Genomic DNA, 27,037 nt, shown 5'->3' with positions numbered 1-27,037 from the left:
TATATCAAAAATTCAATCATTAACACAACTCCTCGTGGGATCGATATCTTTTCTATACTACTTGTACGACCCGTGCACTTGCGGTAGGGACGCATCAAGTTTTTGGCGCCGTTGCCGGGGAATTGTTTGTTTAAGATTGAATTCTTGATTATTTTAGTGTTTATAGTTTTATCTTTGTTATCTTTTCATTTTGTGTTTGTTTGTTCTTTTTCAGGTACTTTTAACCTTTTATGAGAAGAGCTAGAAGCACAAGTGACACATCCTTATTGTTCAATCCTGAAATTGAGAAATTTTGTAAAGCCAACAAGAAAGAAATCAGAAAAAGAAAGGAAGCTTTGAGAGAAACTGAAATTGAAATAGACATGGCTGATGAAAGAATTAGAATTGGTGTTTGTAATGCTGGAAATGGTCAAAACAATGAAAATGAAGCCCAAGGGGAAGAAGTTGTTAATGCAAACGTGCCTAGGGGAAGTATGATGGATCATGCTTTTCCTCGTTTTGATGATTTGAGAGAGAGCATAGCAAGACCAAGGATTGATGCAAATAGCTACAAGATGGATTTTGGAGTTCTTCAAATGATTCAAAATTCTCAATTTGGAGGACATCCTTCTGAAAATCCACACACACATCTGAAGAAATTTGCTATGATCTGTGACATGCAAAAACAACCTGGAGTGTCTGATGATGCAGCAAGATTGAAGCTATTCCCATTCTCTTTGAAAGATAGAGCATTGGATTGGCTTGATTCTTTACCTCACAACTCCATTACAAATTGGGAGCAACTCACTAATGCATTTCTTGCACAATATTTTCCACCTGGAAAAACTCAAGAGTTGAGGAATCAAATGACAGCTTTCAAACCAAGAGAAGATGAAACTCTTTATGAGTCATGGATGAGATGGAAGGAATTAGAGAGATTATGCCCACATCATGCCATTCCAAAATGGATGATAAATCAGAATTTCTACACAAATGTTACTCCTGCAATTAGAGGGATTATTGATGCTCAAACAGGAGGAGAATTTATTATGAAGCATGAAGATGAAGCTTATGAGCTATTGGAGAAAATTGCAAAGAATACTCATCTTTGAAGTAGTCCAAGAGGACCAGCTCCAACTCAAAAAAGGCAAGCTGCTGGAATGTATGATCTTGATCCATTCAACATGATTAATGCAAAGTTTGATGCACTTACTAATGTTTTGGCTAAGAAGATGGAAGACTTGAGTGTGTTGGTTAGTTCAACATCATCAGCTGAAAGTTCACAACAAGTGGCTTATGCAGAGGAAACTACCAGCTGTGGAGTAGATTATGGAGAACAAGCAACATATGTTGGTAATTATGGAAACAAGCAAATGGGGAATCCTTATTCTCAAACTTACAATCCAACTTGGAAGAATCATCCCAACTTTTCATGGGGAAATCAGCAAAATCAAGTTCAAAATCAGAATTTTCAACCACATCAGCAACAAGGAGTTCCATATCAGCAAAATAGGCAACCATTGCCTAATTTTCAGCAGAAAAATATGAACCCTCCACCAAAACAGCAAGAACGAAATTCCACCACTGAAGCTTTATTGCAACAAATTCTTGCCAACCAAAATAAGCATGATGAGGAGATGAGAGAGATGAAAGCAAGAAATTTGGAGCAGATCTGGACACATAACAGAATGCTGGAAAATCAGATTGCACAACAAGCATCTTCCTCAGGTGCTAAGTCTTTTGGAAAACTTCCAAGTCAACCAGAAAACCCAAGAGAGCAATGTCAAGCTATTACTTTAAGAAGTGGGAAAGTTATAAATGATGAGAAGAGTGAAAACAGTGAGAAGAGAGAAAATGAGAAAGAAACTGATGAGAGTGAAAAACAAGAGAGTGCAGAAAATTGTAAAGAGAAAATTGAAGAGAAGGAAGAGAAATATATACCTCCTGAACCCTACAAGCCACAACTTCCCTTTCCACAGAGATTTCACAAAGCCAAGCTTGATAAGCAATTAGGGAAGTTCTTAGAGGTTTTGAAGAAACTTTACATAAATGTGCCATTTGTTGATGCTCTTTCACAAATGCCCTCTTATGCAAAATTCTTGAAAGAAATTCTTTCAAACAAGAGGAAACTTGAAGATCATGAGACTGTAGCTTTGACAGAAGAATGTAGTGCTATCCTCCAAAGGAAACTTCCTCCAAAGCTCAAGGATCCAGGGAGTTTTTCAATTCCATGCCACATTGGAGAGTCTTGTTCTACAAAAGCTCTATGTGATTTAGGGGCTAGTGTTAGCCTTATGCCCCTTTCCATTTATGAGAAGCTCAATATGGGAGATCTTAAACCAACCCACATTTCTCTTCAGTTAGCTGACAGGTCAATTAAGTATCCTGAAGGGATTTTGGAGAATGTGCCTCTGAAGGTTGGGAAGTTCTACATACCTGTTGACTTTGTCATCTTGGACATGGAGGAAGATTTTAATATTCCAATTATCTTGGGAAGGCCTTTCCTGGCTACAGCAGGAGCATTGATTGATGTTAAGGGAGAAAAATTGACTCTTAGGGTTGGTGAAGAGCAATTGGTTTTCAATATTAATAACACTATGAAGAAGCATCATTCTGAAGCTGATACTTGCTTGAGAGTTGATATTATTGATGAGCTGGTTGAAGAACACTTCAGAAAGAAATATCCAGAAGATCCACTTGAAAATTGTTTGGTTCATGGAGGAGGCATAGACTATGACAACCCTCATGTAGCTGCATATGCTCAACACTTAGAGGGTAGTCCACCATTCATTTCTGCTCCAGTTTTTCAACTCACACAAAAGGAAAAAGCAGAAACTAAACAACCATCATTCAAGGAAGAAGATGCACCTAAGGTAGAACTTAAGCAACTTCCTTCTCAGCTCAGGTATGAATTTCTTGGCACCAATAACACTTATCCAGTAATTGTAAATGCAAACTTGAGTGCCTTGGAGGCTGATAAGTTGTTAAGAGTGTTGAGGCAATTTAGGAAAGTTTTGGGATACACCATAGATGACATTAAGGGAATAAGCCCACACTTTTGCATGCATAGAATCATTTTGGAAGAAAATTGTAAGCCATCTATTGAACATCAGAGGAGGTTGAACCCAAATATGAAAGAAGTTGTTAAAAAGGAAATTTTGAAGTTGCTTGATGCAGGGATCATATACCCTATCTCAGACAGTACTTGGGTGAGCCCAGTACATGTTGTCCCAAAAAAGGGTGGAATGACAGTTGTCAAAAATGAAAATAATGAATTAATTCCCACCAGAACAATGACTAGTTGGCGTATGTGCATAGATTACAGAAAATTAAATGTTGCCACTAGAAAATATCATTTTCCACTTCCCTTCATTGATCAGATGTTAGAAAGATTGGCTAGGCATTCTTACTTTTGCTATTTAGATGGATATTCAGGTTTTTTTCAAATCCCTATCCATCCAAATGATCAAGAGAAAACCACTTTTACTTGTCCATATGGAACCTTTGCTTATAGAAGGATGCCATTTGGGTTGTGTAATGCACCAGCCACTTTTCAAAGGTGCATGATGGCAATCTTCTCAGATTTCATTGAAGACATAATGGAGGTTTTTATGGACGATTTTTCTGTTTATGGATCTTCATTTGATATATGCTTGGCTAACCTTTCTAAAATTTTGCAGCGATGTGCAGATACTGACCTTGTGTTAAACTGGGAAAAGTGTCATTTCATGGTTCAGGAAGGGATAGTGCTTGGACATTTGGTGTCTAACAGAGGAATAGAGGTTGATAAAGCCAAAGTTGAAGTGATAGAGAAGATGGCTCCTCCTACCAATGTCAAGGGAATTCGAAGTTTTCTAGGACATGCTGGGTTCTACAGACGCTTTATCAAGGATTTTTCTAAAATAGCTAAACCTTTGTCTAATTTGTTAAGTAATGACACACCATTTGTATTTGACCAAGAGTGTTTGGATGCCTTTTGCAGGTTGAAGCAAGCTCTTATCACTGCACCAATCATGCAACCACCTGATTGGAGCCTACCTTTTAAAATTATGTGTGATGCTAGCAACTATGCAATTGGGGCTGTTCTTGGTCAAAGAAAGGACAAAAAGGCTTATGCTATTTATTATGCTAGTAGAACACTGGATGAGGCTCAAACAAATTATGCAACAACTGAAAAGGAATTTTTAGCAATTGTCTTTGCATTGGAAAAGTTCAGACCTTACATTATTGACTCAAAGGTGGTTATATTTTCAGATCATGCAGCCATCAGGTATTTGCTCCGTAAAAAGGAAGCTAAACCTAGGCTCATTAGGTGGATTCTGATGCTACAAGAGTTTGATTTGGAGATTAGAGATAAGAAGGGAGTTGAAAATGTAGTTGCTAATAATCTTAGTAGGTTGAAATTGGATGGTGAGGAATTGGATGAAATCCCTATTGATGAGTTTTTCTTGGATGAACAACTTTTCTCTCTTGTTGCTAAACTACCTTGGTATGCAGACTTTGTGAATTATCTATCTTGTGGAGTTTTACCTCTAGGTATGACATGGCAACAAAAGAAAAAGTTTTTGCATGAGGTGAAGTTTTATAGATGGGATGATCCTTTACTCTTTAGGAGATGTTGTGATGGTCTAATTAGAAGATGTATTCCTGAAGAGGAGGTACAGAGTATTATGCATCATTGCCATGCTTCTGATTATGGAGGACATTTTGGAATCTCTAAAACAGCTAGTAAAATTTTGCAAGCTGGTTTCTTTTGGCCAAATCTTTTTAAGGATGTGAGGAAATTTGTGTCGGATTGTGATAAATGTCAAAGGAGTGGAAATTTGTCAAAAAGAGATCAAATGCCCCTAAATAATATTCTTGAAGTGGAATTATTTGATGTTTAGGGAATAGATTTTATGGGGCCATTCCCTCCTTCATATGGTAATAGATACATCTTAGTTGGGGTTGACTATGTGTCAAAGTGGGTGGAAGCTATTGCAACTCCAACTAATGATGCTAGAGTGGTAGTGAAATTCTTGAAGAAATTTGTCTTGAGCAGATTTGGAGCTCCTAGGGCTATAATTAGTGATGGGGGTTCCCATTTTTGTAATAAGCAATTTGAGAGCCTAATGAGGAAGTATGGTGTAGTGCACAAGATAGCTACCCCATACCACCCTCAAACTTCGTGACAAGTTGAAATTTCTAACAGAGAGCTCAAGCATATTTTGGAGAAAACAAAGTGAACAATTCTCGGAAAGATTGGTCTATCAAACTAGATGATGCTTTATGGGCATATAGGACTGCCTACAAAACCCCTATAGGAACTACTCCCTTTAGGTTGGTGTATGGTAAGTCTTGTCATTTACCTGTGGAGCTAGAACATAGAGCATATTGGGCCATTCAAACCTTGAATTTTGATCTTAAGCAAGCTGGTGAGAAAAGGTTGTTACAACTTAATGAGCTTGAGGAATTGAGGATGGATGCTTATGAAAGTGCCCGTATTTACAAAGAAAGAACTAAAGTTTGGCATGATAAGCATCTGAGGAAAAAGGAATTCAAAGAAGGTGATTTAGTTTTGTTGTTCAACTCAAGATTGAAATTGTTCCCTGGAAAACTTAAGTCAAGGTGGACTGGTCCATATAGAGTTTCTAAGGTTTTCCTTTATGGAGTAATAGAAATTTGGAGTGAAAAATCTGGGAATTTTAAGGTCAATGGGCATAGATTGAAACATTACATAACTGGAGACCCAATAATAGGAGCAAGCTGTTACAAGCTCTCCAATCCCTCACCTCTTTTCAGTGAAATTCATGAAAAGTCCAGCTAAGGACTATAAATTAGCCCTCTTGGGAGGCATCCCAAGTCCTTTTATTTTTATTTTGCTGATTTACTTTTACTTTCATTGATTTTGTTTTTATCTTAAATCTCCCCAAATTCAATTTTTGACATTGTTAAATCTTGTCCCTTGTAGATGTATTTCAATGAAGAAAGGCTGGTGAACTGTTGGGGAAGTGATTCTTAACTTGAAAATTTTGTCCTTCAAATTCTCCCAAAAACTGATTGGTTTTTGCTGCATAACCTGTGCAGGAGCTGTAATCTGGTTTATGCAGAGGCAAAGTGCAATCTGCAGCAGATAGATTCTGTCCTTGGGCTGCTATCTGGTTTATGCAGAGCAAAAAAAAAAAAAAAAAGGAATCTGCAGCAAAAAGGGTGTCTGCAGCAAATGGCTTGTGTTTTTGGTGAGGTTAGGTGTGTGACTTTTAAGTATGTGTGTTTTTAATCTTAATATGGTGGTAAGTGAGTCATTTTTGCAGTTTTGAGCTTCTTTGGGTTGTAGGATTCAAGGTAGAAATGCTGCATTTTCTTGGCATGACTTGGGGAGTTTATCATTTGTGAATAGATGCAACTTCATGCAGATTTTATTGAGTTTTAATGTGCTAAATGTTGATTTGCAGAATTTGAGTTAAAATGGCATGGGTCACAAATGCCTTTTATGCAGGATCCATCTTCTACATGCTTGTATGATGCATTTTTGATGAACTTTGTATATATTGATGTGTTTTTGGTGAAAATTCTCATGGTTTATGCTTCATAGAATTATATTTCCTCATTTTAGGGTATTTTTCACAGTTGCAATTCATGTTCCATTGCAAACTTAATCTTGTTGAATTGTGCATAAGCAACTGCATAGCTTATGCAATCCTGCATAACCACAATTCTTGCCATTTTTCACCTTTATTGCAAGTGCATAAGGAGAGTGCATAACTTATGCAACTCCGCATAGCCTAATTTTGTCAAATTTCACATCTTTCGAAACCTGCATAAGCAGAGTGCATGACCTATGCACATTTGCATAACTTCAAATTCTTCATTTTCTCTCTCTGCCGAAGTCTGCATAAGCAGAGTGCATAACTTATGCACTTCCGCATGACCAAAAGCTCTGAATCTCCAAACCTGCCGAGGGGTGCATAAGCAGAGTGCATGGCTTATGCACTTCTGCATAACCAGAAACCCAGAAAAACCAAACTTGCCGAGGGGTGCATAAGCAGAGTGCATGACTTATGCACTTCTGCATAACCAAAGACTCTGAATTCCAAAAGCTGCCGAGACATGCATAAGCAGAGTGCATAGTTTATGCACTTCTGCATGACCTCATACTCTGAATCTCAAAACCCACCGAGGGGTGCATAAGCAGAGTGCATGACTTATGCACATCTGCATGACCACCAACCCAAATTGAAAAAAATTGCCGAAGAGTGCATGAGCAGAGTGCATGACCTATGCACTTCTGCATGACCCGATTTTCTGAAAAACCAATTCTGCCGAGAGGTGCATAAGGGGAGTGCATAACTTATGCACTCCCGCATGACTTCACTCCTCAAAATTTCAAGGGTCACCGAAACATGCATAAGGAAGGTGCATGACTTATGCACAACTGCATGACCACCAACCTAAGATTTCAATACCTGCCGAACAGTGCATAAGGACAGTGCATGACCTATGCACTTGTGCATAAGCTATTTCTCTGAAGTTCAAATCATTCTGAAACATGTATAAAAGAGTGCACAGGTTATGCATAAATCATTTTTCACTTATGCAGTCTTTTACAAACCCGATTCAAATCAAATTCCTTTTCGGCAAACAAAATTCCCACCTCCACTTTCCGACTCTTCTACCCACGACCATCCTTCAACCTCCATTTCTTCCGGCATTTTCACCGTCTCTCTCCCTTCTTCTCCACTAGCACTTTCACCACGTAAACCCTAAACCCCCCCACCCCCTACATTTTCATTTCCGCCATTATCTCTCCATCCTCTCTATCGGCAATGGAGTCGCCTCCCCATTCCCGTCCAGCTTCCCCTCTCCAGATTTCACCATTGTCAACAATACCTCCTAACCCTAATTCCCCTCCACAAGCAACACCCCCCACCACCTCCCCAACCACGTACAAACGTAAAATTCGGTCAAAATCTGTGCGACCCATGTCCTCTGCCCCTCCTCTATCCAAACGCAAAGAACCACCCACCCCATTGTCGGAACCACCACCCAAAAAGCCAAAAGCTCCAGCCTCCACACCCTCTTCCAGCAAAAAGCCAATTTCAGTAGCTTCACAGGTATCAAAGCTACCTTGGCCTCTTCCTGATACAATTCAAAAGGCAGCTTTTAAGAGACTCAAAGATAGAAGGGTACAACCCACTAGGTATATTTCTGCCGATTCTCTACAATCCCTTGGTTTATTTGACAATGTAGTTGCATATCTTGATGGTATGGGTTGGATAGAATTTGTGCATAAACAGGAGATAGTTTATCCAACTCTAGTTTTGGAGTTTATTTCTTCATTCTCTGCTACCCTTAAATTGCATGATGTAGACCATAAACCAATTATGAAATTTAGATGCTTGGGGCAAAATAGAGAGCTGTCATTGGACCAATTTCATAGCATTTTTGGTTTTGCAATTGATGGGTTGTTTCGAGTGCCACATACTGGAGTAGAGGTAGCCAACAAGGGTATTTGGAATGCTGCCCAATTTTGGAGAATCATCACAAACCAACCTCAAACTTTCTCTGCTGGAAGATCAAAAACCTCCCAAATACTTGACCCTGCACTTAGGTTTATTCATAGGCTGATTGCTAGCACCATATTGGGCAGAGGGACTAGTTCTGGTGCTGTGGGGAAATCTGAACTATTTATGTTATGGTGTGCATTTCACAAAGTTAAGGTTTCTCCTGGTTATTTCTTTTGTGAGCATGTGCTGCATATTGCCACCAAATCCATAGGTGACATTGTTTTGGGAGGGCTCATCACTATCATAGCCAAGCATTTTGGTTTTAATCCTGCAGAGCACTCAATACCAGCACTTGTGGACACTTTATATTTTGATACTGCACACTTAACCAAAACAGGGTTCAATTTGTCATATTTTGACACTGCCCAACCTGCAGCAGACACTGAGCCCAATGCACAACCAGAAACCCAACCTTTCCCATCAGTCCCACAGCACCCTACTACACCTACCCCACCCCCTCAGCCTGCACAAGACACCCCAGCAGCCTCTGCTCAGCCCATACCTCCTACAGCTGAACCTTCCTCATCCACAGCCCCTCCTGCATTCAACACTAAAGCCTTATTCACCTATCTTGAAAGGCTTAGTGATGATATATACTTTGTGGATAGGAAGCTTGACACTGGTCTTGATACACTCAAGGATCGTCATGATCAACTATTTGACCTTGTCATGGAAACCAGGGACAAGCAGAAAGAATTGAAGGAAATGGTGAAGCAACTCATGATCTTTCTGGGCATGCCACCCCCACCTCCATCACCTCCTCTAGCACCATCATTTCGACAAGTGAAGCCACCAGCCCCTTAGCAACATCTTTGGACAAGGGCAAAACAATAGAACTAGATTAGCTTCTGTTTTACTTTTGTTCAATCTTGTAGGACCTTTTCTTTGTAAATATGTTCATACATTTATAGTTTGCTTTGAATTATGTTTCTTTTGAATTAGTTTGTTTTAAATTCTGTTTTTCTTGAAGTTTTATTGGATAGCTATTACATTAGTCTTCTTTGATTTTCATTGCACTTATTACCCTTTTGTACATATTTGCCCGTACTGTATATATTTTAATGCTTCTACCGTTGGTTGTACATTTCTTGCCAATCCTCATGCAAAGAACTTTTGTATACACCGCAAAGCTATGAATTTCCTTATGCAAATATTTTGCATAGCTCAGTAACCCTTTTCGCTACTTATGCAGAATCGCATGTTGTATTCCCCTTATGCAACTATCCTGCATAGCCTATGCAACCCATATTGTCACTCATGCAGAACCGCACGGCTTATGCACCCTACTTATGCACTTGATCCGACAAGATTTTTACTCGCATAACCTCGTGCAGCTTCTTATGCATCCCTTTATATCTTGAATTCTCCTCTGCTCCATACCAGGTAACTCTTTCTTTTTGCTCTTAATTTTTACAATTCCTGGTCAATATTATTTGCTTTGAGTTTTGGTTATCCACTACTTGAGACATTGAGGACAATGTCCAATTTTGAGTTTGGGGGTGCACATTTTGATTTTTGGCTTTAACATTTTGATTTTTGCTTCATTTTTCACATTTTGAGTATAGGAACATCTCATCCCATTTCATTTACATATATTGTAAATATTTTACATATATTTCCACACATACATATACATAACACATTTACACACACATTATACATCACTTAGAAATTGTACACATTGCATACAAATAGACTTCCTCCATTTAGTTAATGCATTACTCATTTTAGGAATCATGCACCATGCATTAAAATCTTTTGCCAAATCCCTTGAGTATTGAAAATGTGCCTATGAGAGTGATTTGACTCACCTTTTAGTTGGGTTTGTGGATTGAAAGTTTCCTAAAAGGTGCAAGGTTTTGAAATGTCTATCCCTTGCCTATATCTTCTTAGCCAAAAAGCCACCCAACTAGTCATTTGGAGAAGGAAGTGTTTAGAGGAAGTTATTGGATATAAGGTAGTCAAATGATGTCTCACCAATCCTAGAACAAATTTTCTAAACCTTTCAAGGCGAAATACCAGCTTGTACTTGAAAAGAGAGATGATTAGGCATTCTTTGATTTAAACCTTCTCATTTTAAACCTTTGGCCTTTTTCCTAATTAAAATTAACCCTTGCAAACCCCTTTGAACCTTTTTATTCCTAATTTTTCTTGAAACCCTTATTGCTACCTAGCCAATGAACCAAACACTCCAACCCTTTTCATGAGAATAATATTGAATATTAGGTACACTTTCTAAAAATAATAGAAATAAAAATAAAAAAAAGAGAAGAAAAAAATATACAATAAAAGGGAGAAGAAATGCTTGTCATCTTGTAAAAAGTGCTAGTATATGTGCTTTTCACCATTGTCATTCAAAATGAAAGAAATCCACCCAAAGTATTAAAAGAAATGAGTTTGGGGGTGGCAAATTCTAGGGACAAGCATCAAAAGAAAATGCAAAATACAAGTCTAAAGTATCAAAATGTCCCTCCATTTTATGTGTCTTGTAAAATATGCTAGCACTTGACAATCCTCATTGTGTATTTCTTTCTCCTATATATTAAAAAAAAAAAAGAGAAAAAGATATAATAAAGTGTGCCTTATGTTTCAAAATTGAAAATATTCTCATGCTTTGAATACTTTTTACCCATCTTTCTTCTTAGCCTCTTTTTGAATCCCATGGCCCCATTACATCCCTAAAAAGACCTTTGATCTCTTGATAGTACTTGCTACATTAGTGGAGATAGGAGTAGGGAATTTGCCTATGGGATTGGAAAACTATTCATTCATTCATTCAATTCCATCATTCCATATAGAGACACTTTGACTATTGATTGTTCTAGAATTCCTTTTGAGCATGACCATCTCTTTTGATTGGTTGGTTTGGGGATTTTGAATGATAATTGACTTGATGGCTAAGCGGTGAAAGCTTGGATAAGCATTAAATTCTTTGCATTTTGAAGGATGGGTATATGGATTGCTGGTATGGCTGAAGGTGTGTTAAGTTACTTCAATTGGTAATTTTCATAGCTCTTTGGATAAGGCACCCCTAAAATTTTTGCACCACATTTTAAAGTTTGCTTGAGGACAAGCAAAAGCTTGAGTTTGGGGGTATTTGATGCATACATTTTGCATAGTCATTTAGGTCTAATTTTATAACCATTTTTATTTGATTATTAGTCATTTTTAGCTAATTTCATTAGTTAATTAGTTAGTTTTTCATAGTTGTCAATTTTGCATTAATTTGTAATTTTTACTTTGTTTTGTAGGAAAAATGGTGTTTTTGAAGGACTGAAGAGAATTTTGCCATTGAGGAGTGTCTTCTACAGCCAAAGATGTCAAAAACAGGTTTTCAAGCTGAAATATGCATTGACCAAACTGTGCATAACTTGCCGCATAAGCTATGCAGATCTGCATAAGGAGAAAGATCACTGATCCAGAAACACCAGAAATGTGCATAAGGACACTGCATAGCATAAGCACAGTCACGCCTCACATATCCACCTTCACGCAATTGTGAATAACCTATGCACCAAGTCATGCGCATAAGTGACTCGTAACCAGCTAAAATCGCATAAGGGATCGCATAACTTATGCATCCACTTATGCAGTCCCATAAAGAGTTCATTAATGAGCTGGCAGAAGATTCCCTCAGATAAATCCTCCTAGAACATACCATTTTAGGGCTCCATGTCAGAAAAATGATATAAATAGTCTCATTTTCCCATTTTAGAGGAAGGAGACAAGGAGCAGAAAAGGAAAGGAGAAGGGAGGCAGAATTTGAAGAGTCACTTTCACCTTCCACACCATTTTCAACTAAGATTTGCAGATTTCTTTCTTTCCTTACATTTTTCTACATTTCTAGTGTTTAATTTCTTATTCCTTAGCTTAGATTAAAGCTTTATTTCCACTTAAACTCAATATATCTTGTAAGCATTATGGATAGTGAGTAGTTTACTTTTGATTCTGGAGTAAGGGTTGTAATATTTGAGATATTTTGTGGATTTTGATTGGGTAATCCATATTTTGTGGTCTTAATGAGTTTTATTCATTTCTTGTATGCTTAATGACATGCTTAGTGTAGGATCCCATTAAGTGATGTTCTTAATCCATGGTTGAAGCACCGAAAGGAGAAGGCCTTGTGATAGATAATCAAGAAATTGGACTTAATTAACTTAGACCTAGAAATAGGCTAAGGATTAAGAGGATTCACAGATTAATTAAAGAACTTAATGGGTTTTAATTAATTCTAACTCCACGAAAGTAGGATTAGTTTGATTAAGGCACTCTTTGTCTCACTCGAAAGGGAATTCAAAGGATTTAAGAATTAATCTCCTTAAAACCCATAAGTTTCATAAGATTGGATAACCAATTTAAAATCCCAAAATAGCTCGAATATGAAATCACGAACTCCGTAATAGCCATTTTACCATTGTTAATTTCTAATCGAATTTAATTACTTGCCATTTTGAATATTGCCATATTTGAACTTGCTTATTTCAATTTGATGCAATTTTAGTTTAATTAATACATTGTTGAATAGAATATTAATTTTGCAAATTTAGATTTCATACTCCATTACCCATCAATTCATTACTTTAATTTCAAAAATATTTCAATTTACTCAACTTTTTATATCAAAAATTCAATCATTAACACAACTCCTCGTGGGATCGATATCTTTTCTATACTACTTGTACAACCCGTGCACTTGCGGTAGGGACGCATCATTTAGCTATTAAAATTATTAACTATTTTAGGAGGATTTTAGTTAGTAATTCCACTTACCATCTAATTACCAACTACAAGTTGACAGTACATTAATTAGGTGACAAAAATTTTAGTAGGTAATTGGTGGAGATATGGTTGGTCTTAACATGGGTAGATCGTGGGGATAAAGGAATTAGCGACCATTTATTAAGCATTATTTAGTGAGTAATTACTTACGAATATTTCATGGGGTACCACATCCCAATGTTTTGACTGGAAGCTTGTCAAAGGGTCAATTCCAGAAACCTTAGATATGAGAGAAAACATTGGGATGTCAGTGAGAAAGCTTGTGCCTTTGAATGTCATACCCAACAGACGTCTAAGGACCATGGCTACTTGAAAAACAAAAACATAGGCACTTTCAAGTTTAAAAGTTTAATTAATATGTGTGAGAAATGTATCTCTTAATAATTTAGAATCCCCTATCTAGATTGTACGGTTGTGTGATGTATTCTATGAACAAGAATAAATATCATGAACTTCAATAATCTTTTTTTTTTTGAAGTTTTTAATTGATTTTTGGGTTAATTTTTTATCATTTTATTATATATAAATGGCTTATTTGGCATTAACATTTGAACTATTATTGAAAAAAGTAACGCCTAAATATGTTAGTTGGAGATCACAAAAATTGAATTTTAATTTGAATTTAAAGACTTTATATATATATATATATATATATATATATATATATATATATATATATATATATATATATATATATATATATGGCTTATTTGACATTAACATTTGAACTATTATTGAAAAAAGTAACACTTAAAGTAACGCTTAAATATGTTAGTTGGAGACCACAAAAATTGATTTTTAATTTAAATTTAAAGACTTTATATATATATATATATATATATATATATATATATATATATATATATATTTCAAACAATTTTTTTAAATTATTGTTTTAATGGTATTTAAAATAATGTTTTTTAAAAAATTAGATTGAAAACACAATCCCATGTACAAGTTCTATAAGTTGTCTAAAATATAAGGGATAATTTTTATTCATCATTTTTCAACTTTTGTTATTTATTTCATTTTTATTCTTTATTTTCAAATTATTTTAATAATTATTTAATTTTATTTTTATTTAAAAAAAATTCCCTTATCTTGTTATAGTGGGCTTCCAAATTATCAAAAAATTATAGTATTCTGCTCTCACTCTCCATTCTATCTCTTTCCCCATCTCTCTCACTATCTATTTATTAAATTTATTAATGAAACTATTATTTATTACATTTTTAATAAAATTATTTTATTTTAATAAAATTTTTATTTATTAAATTTGGTAATAAAATCATTTTATTTGTCACGACCCAACTTATGGGCCGGACCGGCACTAGGACTTGGGCCGACATAAAGCCTCCGAGGCCCTTAGTAAGCCTTACTGTTCTCAAACCCATGACTAGGCCCACAATTTAGTCTCAAATTGCATATAAAATAATTTAAATTAAACTCTTATAATTTTATTTCGGGCCAACTTAACCCAGTAATTATCATAAACTAAAATTAGGGGAGTCCAGCTCAACCCTGTTACATCATTTACAAACAATTTAAAACTCATAAAAACTTTTTATTTGTTAATACAAAAACTTAAATTCATGCAGTCCCCGACAGGATTAATGCTACTACTAGTACATGCGGAGTTTTAAATTACGAATTTAGATAATAATAATAATAATACAGTTAAGAAATTTTTATTTTCATAACCTGCGAGGAAAGGAACATGTTATTCTGAAAAAGGTCTTCTCCTGTAGCCTGGAAAAATATTGTGAACAGGAGTGAGCGTTCGACTCAGAGAGTAAAATACCAATTCTAACCATAATCTCTATAGCTATTTAAGGCTAATGCACCCTATGGAGTGAAATGCAACATCATCATAAATTTCATACAAATCACATCAAAAAGGCAATTTGGAGCACTCACACACCCGAGAGTGTCAGACAATATATATATGGGAGCTGATCCCCTATATAGCCCTCTTAATCTAACATCTGCCAGCGAAGATCTCAAGCAGTACTTTCGCTTAATAAACTAAATACGGGGTCCCAGCGAAGAACTCAAGCCGTGTCTACCCCGAAGGACCGGGTCCCAGTGAAGATCTCAAGCCATGTCTATCCGTCCTGTCCATATCCAACACCATACCACACGCACGCCAACGCACGCACACTGCTCCAAATTACCACAAACAATATCCATGGCACTTTAACAAATGTGAATGCAACATAAAATGTGCCTAGAGTTTAACTACATAGATATATACATATAAGTTATGTATGGGCATGTTTGAACCTATAATAATATCGAAATTACAATTAAAATTAATATTTTACTCACAGTACACCGAGGACTATTATGGCTGCTGGATGGAGGAGAATAGCTGACATCGATCACCTAATAATCAAATTATAAATTTATTAGTACCAAGTCAAAATAAAACTCTAAAGAGGCAACAGACAGCTTAATTCATGCCGAAAATCTGACGGAGTTTCTCCTATACCTGGGACTTACCCAACCTGCAAAAGGCTTCAAAATACACTTCTATATCTGCCAATCACACAATCACAACTCATTCACATCACAAGGCCCCTCCTGGGCCCACCCAAATAGTCAACAACCATAATTTAAAAAATTACAATTTAGTCCCTATAACTAGCCCTTTTGCAAAAATTATCCAAACGAGCTCTAAAAATTCTAAAATTTTGCCCCGCGGTCCTTTATAATATTATAAGGCTATTGCAAAAGGAATTATAATTTTTCGATCATCCACGAATATTTTATTCAAGAATATTACTTAATTCCATAAGTTTCCAATAGCTAACATATTCTTAATTCAACCCAATTTAATATTCACATATTTAAACCTCCATCCTCAAGCTTCAACCAATCATATAAAATTTAAATATCATAATTTTAAATAATCTTATATACCCATATGCTAAAAATCTACCTAAAATCCATCTATATTTTTTTTCAAAAATATTCTACAATCACTCAAAAATTCAACAAAAATCATAGAATATCTTCAAATAATTTTACTTTTATTATATATTTTTCTTAGAATTTTTCTCCAATTTTTCCTGTTAAAGAAATACTGCATTTATGCTCCACAGACAGAGAAATAATGAAAATAACCTTACTCGAAGCTTATCTGTGTCTCAAAAATTTCAAAAATTTATGAGGAAGCCTCTGGAAGTTGAATCATCTCCAAAGCTTATCGGAGCAACCGCCGGAACCACCGAGCACGGTGGCAAGCTGCCGGTCGCCGGCGACATTTGCCGGATCTGATTATACCATCATGTTCTTCTCCTCTCCCTCAGTCCATAGGTGGTATCGGATCGTCAATTCAATGGTCGAATCGTCCTAGATCTGAGCCAAAAACTTAAAAAACTCAAAACTTCTCTCCTCCATATCTTACTCATCCGACCTCCATTTGCTGCAAAATTAGTATCAAAAGAAAGTTCTCAGAACAAGCTTTCCAACGCCACCTGAATCGCCTCGATCGGACGTCGGATGAAGCCGAAATAGCGATGGGAAGCCACTGCCCACTGTGCGTGTTTTCTCTCTCTTCTCCCTCTCTTGCTGCCGCGTCTGGCGGTGCTACCGGCTGGCTGGTGCCTCGTGCGACCTCGCCTAAAGCCGCTTGGTTGCCGGTCAGTGGTGGTTGACCCCTCACCGGTCGGAAAGTGTAGAGAAAGGGAGAGAAGAGATGAGGGAAAGAGAGATGCGTGAGGGAGAGAGGGGGGGTGGGGTCTACTGGTTTTTTTTTTGCTGTTTGGTTTTTTTTTTTTTTGAAATTCTAGGAATGAACCTGGACAGACATGTTGTCCAGATTCATTCTTGAAAAAATTTTCAATTTTTAAATCTTTAATTTAATTTTTAATTTATTTATTTATTATTATTATTAAAATTTTGGGTTGTTACATTATTTTTTAATAAATCTTATTTCTTAAAATTTAATTATAAAACTATTTGTTAGTTTATCTTTTCTTTCTTGTTACGATTTATTATTTATTATTATTAATTTAAATTTTATTAAATTAATTATCTTATTATACCAGGACAAATTATAAGAGTAATGAAAAAGAATTATAAGAGTAATAAAAAAGAATATTACATGAATTTTGAGAATATTTTATTTGACATAGTTGATCTTATAGTAGTTGATCCTTCATATTTCTTTTTAAAATTTCGTCTATCATAAATAAAAAAAAATAAAAAATAAAAATTTACATACGAAATAAAATAAAATGTTCTCAAAATTCTTCATTAATATGATATGTAATTTTTTTGGTTATTTCTTTTATTGACCATTAATAAGTCCAATAATTATTGAAGAAATAAAATATTATTGAAGTTAGTATTACAACCTAGCAATAAGTCCAATTATAGTTTCTGTGTATTGCAAAAGTGCATAAATTATAAAAAAATAAAGTAAACATATCACAACAATAAAATTTACCCTTTTAATATATGTTACATCGCTAGTTTTGCCTTTTTCTATTAGTTTTAATAAAATCATAAATTATAAATTCAAAACTATTTGCCCATAATTCTATTTCATAATTGCATAATTCTCTAATTCCCCTTTGTACATAATATAATATATTTATTATTTTAATTACTTTATATATCATAACGGGTGTCTCTTCAACTGCATGAATAATATTGCACTTATCAATGTATAAGAATTTTTTTCTCTTGAATTCTATATCCTTTATTTATATTAAGCGAAAATCTTTTTCCTTCCATGGGATTGCAATGAACTATAGTACTTTTTTCTTGGATTATGCCATTCTTTATTTTAGACCGAAGTCTCTCTTACTTCATGAGATTATAATAGATAATAGTTTACTCTTCTTAGACTATATTCTTTCTTCATCTTAAGCCAAAATATCTAACCATTTATAGGACTACAATAGGTAAAACCTCTCATTAATGAATAAAATAAAATGATATCTCCATAAATACTCTTATATAATATTAATGTCTTTAATGCTAATCTAATTAGAAATTTGACTTAATTTAAAAAAAAAATAAAACATTAATATTGCAAGTATCTTCTCCATCTATACAGAAAGAAGTCTTGAAAAAAAAAAAAAGGGAATTAACCAACCTCTTTAATTTGACAAGAGACACAGAACTATTGAGGGCCACAACACTCGGTTAAAAGGTCCTTTTCCAAATAATAATATAAATTAAACAATTCTCACGAAATGGTATTATCCCCAACAGGAGATCATACCAAACATCAATTGCTTTGGCATAATAATTAATTTGTTTGAATACTTGGCAAAATAAAAAGTATTCAAACAAATTAATTATTATGCCAAAGCAATTGATTTCTATCTCATATGATGAAATGCCAATAAAAATATCTATCCACTGGCTTGTGGGGTCACACTCAACCTTTCAGTTTTTGGGTTGAATTGAAATTTGAATTTAAAACCTGATAATTTTGAAGTAATTTAAAATTTATTTGTTTTAATTTTATTTTGTATTTTGTATGTCATAAATATGATATCTAAAATATTTTTTTAATCAATAATTTAAAATTATAACAATAATGATAAAAATTGAAAAATTATGAAGTATATCATTTTAACAACAATTATTGAAATTTAACTGCCAAATCAAATACATCTATTTTTTTTTATACTTTTAGGCCAACTTTCACTTACTGATAGTTACTAAAACTTTTGGTTTTCTTTTTGAACGATTTATTAATATTTAAGATTATTTAAGGTTAGGAGTATTCTCAAATCACACTAAAAAAAAAAAAATTAAAACTTTAGCTATTAAAATTATTAACTATTTTAGGAGAATTTTAGTTAGTAATTCCACTTACCATCTAATTACCAACTACAAGTAGATAGTACATTAATTAGGTAACAAAAATTTTAGTAGGTAATTGGTGGAGATATGGTTGATCTTAACATGGGTAGATCCTGGGGATAAAGGAATTAGCGATCATTTATTAAGCATTATTTAGTCAGTAATTACTTATTAATTATTTTAGTTGGTAATAATTGACTAGGTAATTACTGACTAAACAAATCGTAGATAATTATTTTATATTTTTTTCATGTTAAATAATATAATTTGAAAATTAAAAAAAATTAACTACCATTTACTTAGTTTGTAATTTATTCTTTTAATAATTGAAAATACCGACTAAATAAAATGGTTATATAAATTTTTATTTTAAATAATATCGTTTGGTCGGTATTTTTTTATAATTTTTTTTATTAATTATAGACCAATTTAATTGGTTCATATTTTTTATTTATAATTTCTTTTAAAGTTTTCAAATTAGGATTAATTCTATTATTGATTTAAAAGTTAAAAATTCATTAAAATTACTAATAATAATAATAATAATAATAATAATAATCGATACTGTATATCACTGTGAAAAGGGAAAACATTAATTTTACCAAAGATGTCCTTCATTCTTTAAATTAACTATAATTATATTTTTATTATTTAAATTAATTTTAATATTTATATAAATTTAAAATTCTTACTCCACTCATACTTAACTTCAATTAAATATAAAATTTTATAAGAAGTAATTAATTAAAATATGAAATTAATATATATATATATAAAGGGGGCATTTGTATTTCCCATAATGTCCTTTATGATTTATATTTTATTAAAATTAATTAATTAAAAACACAAAATGCATTATAGATAAAAATCAGAGGAAAGCAATGAATTCTTCGATGCGATAGACACCAGCTTTTGCAAGATGATCAGCTAGAGAATTAGCTTCCCGAAAAGTACGAGTGAAGGGGACTCGAGGCAGAGAAGCAATCAAGTTGGAAATCTCATTAATGTAGTTGCAAGTCTCCAAGGCTCAGGTAAAGTACCTTGTATCCAGGAGAGAGCATTCTGAGAATCAGATTCAAAAGTAAGATTGTGAGGGATGGAATTAGAAGAAAAGAGCTACTTGGTGATTAATAAGGCCTTATGAATTGATCTAATCTTAGCTTGATTGGCATCCGTTACTCCTATAGGACAAAAGAAAATGCATTTGATGACCCCCAGTTAATCACCAAGTACACCACCAATTCCGCTAATTCTAAGATTCCCAATTGAGGAACCATCTGTGTTCCATTTCTACCAAGAAGGTGGAGGGGACCAAAGGAGAGCTGGACGATTTTTCTTAGGATTGGTCCAAAGTTTAATGCTATTAACCTCGTGCATAAGCTGAGAGCCAGAATAAGGAAAGTCATCAATTATGCATTTTATCCAAGTGGAGATCCAATGAAAAATGATGCTGCAAATAGTAATGAAGCAGCGATGTACGCCATTGAAAATGACAACATTACGCAATAACCAGATAGATCATACAATAGCATAGAAAGTTGTTGAATTTGAAGAGAGTGTTAATCAAATTATGTTTTTAATTTATTTTAATTTGGATTATATAAGTGATTAAATTACTTTACATAATGATTAATTAAGTAAATATTGCAATCCAATCACTTATATATTGCTCTTTTACTTCATATTCTTTCGGTATGAGATTCCAACACTCCCCTCTCAAATTGTCACTCAAAAATTAGTTTGTACTTTTATTTTCAACCTAATAGGAGTTCAATTATACAGTCTTATGGATGACTGAAATCTATAATCCAGTCTGAACTTTGATACCATTTTAAATTTAGAAAGAGTGTTGGTCAAGTTATATTTTTAATTCATTTTAGTTTAGTCTTATAGAAGTGATTATATTACTTTACATATCAAAATGATTAGTTAAGTTAATATTATAACTCAACTACTTATATAATGCCTTTTCACTTCATATTATTTTGATGTGGAATTCTAACAAAAGCACACATCCAAAAGTCACTTTGCACTTTGCCATAAGTCAAGGACCGCCATTGAGCAAATGAGCATGAGAGATTCTTTGGGAAGCAAAATGAAATGCCTCACCATCTCAAAAAGAAATTCCAAACCTTAGAAGACAAGCTATAATGGATCAACAGACGAATGGAGGATTCGCCAAAAATTCCTTTTTGCCAAAGGAATTAATCCAATGCCAAAGGAGTCAATCCTTACTGGAATTCTCCCCATGGCTCCTGGATTTGACTTTTCAACCTTGTTCGCTTTCTTGGCAGCCTGCTCTTCCTTAGTCAGCCTGGATTTGGACTTTGTCACACTAGGCCCACATACGCAACCCATCACATGCCCCATCGGCTTGCTCAATTTGGGCTTAGTTTTTTTCACCCCAAATAGGCCTAATTCCTTTGCGTTAGTCCAGCCCTTACATTTGCATGTCATGCATGCCCCATAATTCCTCGTCTTACCATACTCATGATCATCATATTCCAAAGTACCATTTGTAAATTTTAGACATGCCCCATTATGTGCGGCATACCTTCCCCGGAAGTGGGCTGTGGTTGGTGGGAATTAAACCTGTGACCAAGATCCTTCTTTCTGCCGGCAAACGACATAAGCGACACATCTTTTGTGTAATATTTTTACAAAATATAACACTTCAAAACTATATAAAATGATTTCTTTTATTAATTTAGATAATATTATATTTTTAAAATAATTAATAATTACTAACCTTCAACTATTGCAAAGACAATTAAAAATTCTTTGCTTCACTCACTTACAATTTGAATAATTAATGGTAATTGTTAACTTGGATTATTCAATATCTTTTTATATCATCGTATATAAATTTATTTATTTATTGTGTTATATAATTTATTATATTAGCATTTATTTTTCATTGATATAACTAAATTTGTTATTATAAAATTTTAATTTTGAGTATTTCTTTATTATAAATAACTAAATCTCATTTAAAAGATTAATTAAAGATTTGACTTTTTTTTAAAAAGCATTTACATATTAAAATTTAACTAAATATATTTTAAAATAAAATACATATAATAATATTAATTATAATAAAAGTTTTATTATTAATTTTTAATATTTATTTAATAGTATACTGATTCAACCTCAATTAAACTTTAAACTTTTAACCTTCAGTCTTTATCGATTTTGTAACTGGACCGAGTTTAAAAACTTTGATTGGTGCATCACTTTGTATTCTACAACTTAAACAATATATTTATTTTTTTTTTTAACTTTATCTAATATATATTTTTTCAGTCTATAATAAAGTGTTATTAAACACATAACACATGAGATTATAACTAATAAATAAATATTTGATATTTTAGAATAAATATGGCTTTGGAAATATTTTCATAAAAGTTAATAGATATTAAGTCAAAATATTTTTCCAATCAAATTATTAATTCCCCTTTCTCAAATATTTTTATAAATACATCTAATTAAAAAAAAAAATTTGACTAGTGTTTTTAGAGAGATCATAATTTCTCCTTCTATCTAAAAATCTTTCTTCTTTTCTTGAACTTTGCCTCCTACACCTCTTTTTCTTCACCGCCGCCTTCTTTTTTCTAGCCTCTAGATGGTCATTGTCATTGGAGTGACTTTCTCCAATAATCTTTCTACTTTTCCACCTCTTTTTCTTAGCTCCCACTATCTTTTTTTCTATCCATTGGCTAGTCATTGGAGCGATTTTCTAACTTAAGTAACCCCTTCTCTTTTTTTTCTCCTTCTTATTTCTTTCGTTTTCTATGATTTGTGTTAATAATGATCTCTCATTTGGAATACATCTTTATTTATTACCTTAATTTTTAAAATTTATATATTAGAATTTTGTTTCGTTTGTTGATTTGTTGTTTTATTAATAATGTAGAAAAATAGACAAAATCTTATTTTTAAGAGCATATCTTATTTTGCTAATTATCATAGCAAACTCATGGAAACAAATAATGACTAAAAATTGAAATTAAGCGGAGTAAGCTTTCTATCGTTTCGTCAGTTGAATTGCTTTATCAACTCAATTTATGCCATCAAAATAAAATAATTATTCATATATTTAGTTTTTAAAATTTATATCAAATTTATTTAATAGAAAATTCAATTTTATAAGAAGATTTTGTACTGTTTATCTTTTTAATGAATGTCTTTTTCTCTCTTTCTAAAATCCAATACATATATACATCCCATTAAAAGTTAATTCTTCTTCTTATATTGTTGTCCGTTACTAGGAGTGTGTGTAGCTTAACTTATGAAAATTAGAATATAAATGCCTAGTGTTTATGAATTAATTTAAGCTAATAAGCATTTATGCATTCGGTTAAAGTGTTTATAAAAGACTGATAAGTAATTAATGTATTTGTTAAAAAATAATTTATAAGCACATTAATTATTAAAATGACTAAAAATATATTAATGAGTTAAATTAATATAATATAGTAAAATATTCAGTCAAACTGGCTTATAAGCACAAAGCTTATAACACCAAAATAAAAACAAATTTAATTAAAACTTGAATTTAAAATAGAATAATTTTAAATATTATTAAATTAAATAATATTGACTTAATTTTTTATTTTTTTAATTTTGAGCATTTCATAAATATGATATCTAAAATAATTTTTAATTAATAATTAAAATTGTTATAATAATATATTAAAATTTGAAAATTTTCTAATTATTTTTAATAACAATTATTATCATTTAACTGCTAAATCAAATATATCTAACTTGTTTTTCAAATATTTTCATGTTGACTAATACGCATTAATATTCAACTATTGCAAGCGCTCAAATTGCACGTAGTCAAATGTGAGAGCCCACACGTAGAATTGATATTATTGGAGGAAGATTTCAAGATTTATCTTATAAAAGAGCAGCTGCTAGCAGTAGCTGTCTCAAAACACTAGAGAGGAATGGAGAACATCTACGGTTTCCTAGTCTGCACAACTCTTTTCTTATCACTGTTTCTGGTTCTGTGCCTAAATGGAAAAAAGTGGGGAAATGGAACAAAGAACCTGCCTCTAGGGCCTCCAGGATGGCCACTCTTGGGCAATATTTTCGATCTTGGAACCGTGCCCCATCAAACTCTACAGGAGCTGAAGTTGAAGTATGGACCTGTGCTCCGGTTAAGACTAGGATCCATGGAAACGTTAGTGATACAGTCGGCCAAGGCTGCGGCGGAGCTGTTCAAGAATCACGATGCCAGCTTCTGTGATCGTAAGTGTCTTGATGTATTAACGAGTCATAACTTCAGAGATGGGTCACTTGCAGTTGGCCAGTTTAGCCCATACTGGCGCATGCTTAGGCGTCTTTGCTCGATAGAAATGATGACCAATAAGCGAATCAATGAGACAGCCTCCATGCGGCGAAAGTGCATTGATCAAATGATAAGGTAACAGAAAATTTTAAGGGGCATTTAATTTTGACAATTGATTGTTATTATATTTATCATACATATAACAGATTTATCAAATAATTTCTCATAATTTTGATTTCGTTATAGTCAATGAATATGACGAATTCGTTGTACATATAATAAATTTACTAAATAATTTCTTGTAATATTGAGCGTTGAATAACACTTTTTCTATGTGAATTAGCTTTGTAACGGTCAATTTACAAATTTAACTGTTAATGCTTGTTTTTTTCCATTTTTTTTTTCTGGGTTTTGATATAATTTTAGTATTTTTAGAGATGGACTTTAATGCTATCGATTAGTCAATCATCTTATTTTGCACTTTTTTTTTTTTTTTTTTTATGATCACCTTCAAATCTCTCATTCTTAGCTACAGTTGCTGTTTTGCAACCATCTGTCTTGAATTTTTTAGAATTGGCAGCTATTACTTTCTTTAAAACACTCATATTTTATCTAGCTTATATGATATGCTTTTAAATATATACCTCTTATATAATAAAATGGTGAAAACCAATTCAATGCACATAGTTCAAATTCTTTTTTTTTTTTTAGTAAAAAGAAAAAAAGTGGATGTAATAATTCATCCTGTGGGAATGTTCGCTAGGAGTATTGAAGATAATGCAGTAGCTGCAAATGCAAGGGGAGAATCAATCGCAGTGAATTTACCTCGCTATCTCTCCATAATGGCATTTAACGTAGTCGGGAACCTCATGCTGTCAAAAGACCTTTTGGATTCGCAAAGTAAAGAAGGGTATGAATTTTTTCAAACCCTGGGAAAGATTTTAGTGTGGGCAGGGAAGCCAAACGTAGCAGACTTTTTTCCATTCTTCAAATGGTTAGATCCACAAGGACTAAAGAAGAACATGTTGAAAGACATGGGACGAGCATTGGAGATTATTGAAGGGTTTGTGAAAGAGAGGATTGAGAAGCACAAACCGAATGAGGAGAAGGCTAAGGACTTTCTAGACACATTGTTGGAATTTGAAGGCGACGGAAAAGATTGGCAGGAGAAGATCCCATATGAAAAAATCATCATAATCATAATGGTAAGCACATTAACATCATAATTAACTACATTTTGGATTAAAATTAATTAATTTTGTTTGCGTTTAATCTTGAAGGAAATGTTTGTTGCTGGGTCAGAGACTACAAGCACAGTAATAGAATGGGTCATGGCAGAGTTACTTCGCAAACCTGAAGCCATGAGAAAGGTTAAAGAAGAACTCAATGAAGTTGTTGGAGTAAATAGAAATGCTGAAGAAAGTGACATAGAGAAGCTGCCATATTTGCAAGCTGTTTTGAAGGAAACACTTCGGTTGCATCCTCCAGTTCCTTTACTCGTTCCAAGAAACACAATACAAGATACAAATTTCATGGGGTACCACACACCCAAAGATACTCAAGTTCTTGTGAATGTATGGGCAATAGGAAGAGATCCAGATTCTTGGGAAGATCCATTGTCCTTTAGGCCTGAGAGATTTCTTGGTTCAAGTATTGACTACAAAGGGCAAAATTTTGAGCTACTTCCATTTGGATCAGGAAGGCGGATTTGTGTAGGTATGTTATTGGCTCAACGAATAGTTCTCCTTGGTCTGGCATCTTTAATTCACTGTTTTGACTGGGAACTTGAGAAGGATTCAACCCCTGAAACCTTAGATATGAGAGAAAGGATTGGGATATCAGTGAGAAAGCTTGTGCCTTTGAATGTCATACCCAAGAGACGTCCAAGGAAAGTGACTACCTGAAGAATATATATATATATATATATATATATATATATATATATATATATATATATATATTTCAAGTTTAGTTTACATAGGAGGAGCATCTCCTAATAATTTAGGATCCTCTACATAGATTGTGTTGTTGTGTAATGTATTGTATGAACAAGAATAAATATCATGAACTTAAATAATCATTTATTTCTTTGAAGTTTTTAATTAATTTTTGAATTAGTTTTCACCATTTTATTATATATAAAGGCTAGTATTGTAATTACAGCTATTATTGAGAAAAGCAGCACCTTAAATATATGAAAATTCTCGTTTAAATTCGATTCACTATAAACTCAAAACATAAATATGTGAGACCATATATTTAATAGGTGGGTCTCACAATATATCTTGTGTCTCAGTTTTATGATAGACCAAGTTTAGGCAAGAAAAATCCTTAAATAAGTTAGTTAGAGATCATTTAAAATTAGTTTTAATTTAAATTTTAACATATTTTAATTACAAAAATTTCAAACAATTTTTTTAAATTACTTTTAAACGGTATTTAAAATGTTGCTTTTTTTTTTCAAAAATTAGATTGAAGCCACAATCCTTTATACAAGTTTTATAAGTTGTTTAACTAATATATTTAAAGTAAATCATATAAGCAAGGTAAAATACAAGGGGAATTTACCCATTGTATTTTAACTTTGATGTTTGTTTCATTTTTATCC

General features: G+C 33.2%; 1 protein-coding gene and 1 non-coding gene across 2 annotated transcripts; one reads left to right on the top strand and one right to left on the bottom strand.

The window, feature by feature from the left end:
* Positions 1 to 829: 829 nt before the first annotated feature.
* LOC131182617 (small nucleolar RNA R71) lies at positions 830 to 937 on the bottom strand. The gene has a single exon (XR_009150880.1). It is a non-coding gene; the product is annotated as a small nucleolar RNA R71 (small nucleolar RNA).
* Positions 938 to 24,082: 23,145 nt separating this feature from the next.
* LOC131182272 (iridoid oxidase-like) lies at positions 24,083 to 26,535 on the top strand. The gene is made up of 3 exons (XM_058151211.1): positions 24,083 to 24,564; positions 25,193 to 25,634; positions 25,710 to 26,535. The coding sequence occupies exons 1-3, from the start codon at positions 24,086 to 24,088 to the stop codon at positions 26,331 to 26,333; spliced, it is 1,545 nt and encodes a 514-aa protein (XP_058007194.1). The 5' UTR covers positions 24,083 to 24,085; the 3' UTR covers positions 26,334 to 26,535.
* The last annotated feature ends 502 nt before the right edge of the window (positions 26,536 to 27,037 follow it).

The sequence above is a fragment of the Hevea brasiliensis genome, chromosome 8 (assembly GCF_030052815.1).
Source record: "Hevea brasiliensis isolate MT/VB/25A 57/8 chromosome 8, ASM3005281v1, whole genome shotgun sequence".
Lineage (NCBI taxonomy): Eukaryota > Viridiplantae > Streptophyta > Magnoliopsida > Malpighiales > Euphorbiaceae > Hevea > Hevea brasiliensis.
Note: the sequence above shows the minus strand (reverse complement) of the source record. Positions and strands in the feature narration are given on the sequence as shown.

Bases quoted from the DNA above. Each gene is read 5' to 3' on its own strand.
- LOC131182272 (XM_058151211.1), top strand. From the start codon at position 24,086: ATGGAGAACATCTACGGTTTCCTAGTCTGCACAACTCTTTTCTTATCA. The intron at 24,565-25,192 runs GTAACAGAAAAT...AATGTTCGCTAG, and splicing joins TGCATTGATCAAATGATAAG to GAGTATTGAAGATAATGCAG. The intron at 25,635-25,709 runs GTAAGCACATTA...TTAATCTTGAAG, and splicing joins AAATCATCATAATCATAATG to GAAATGTTTGTTGCTGGGTC.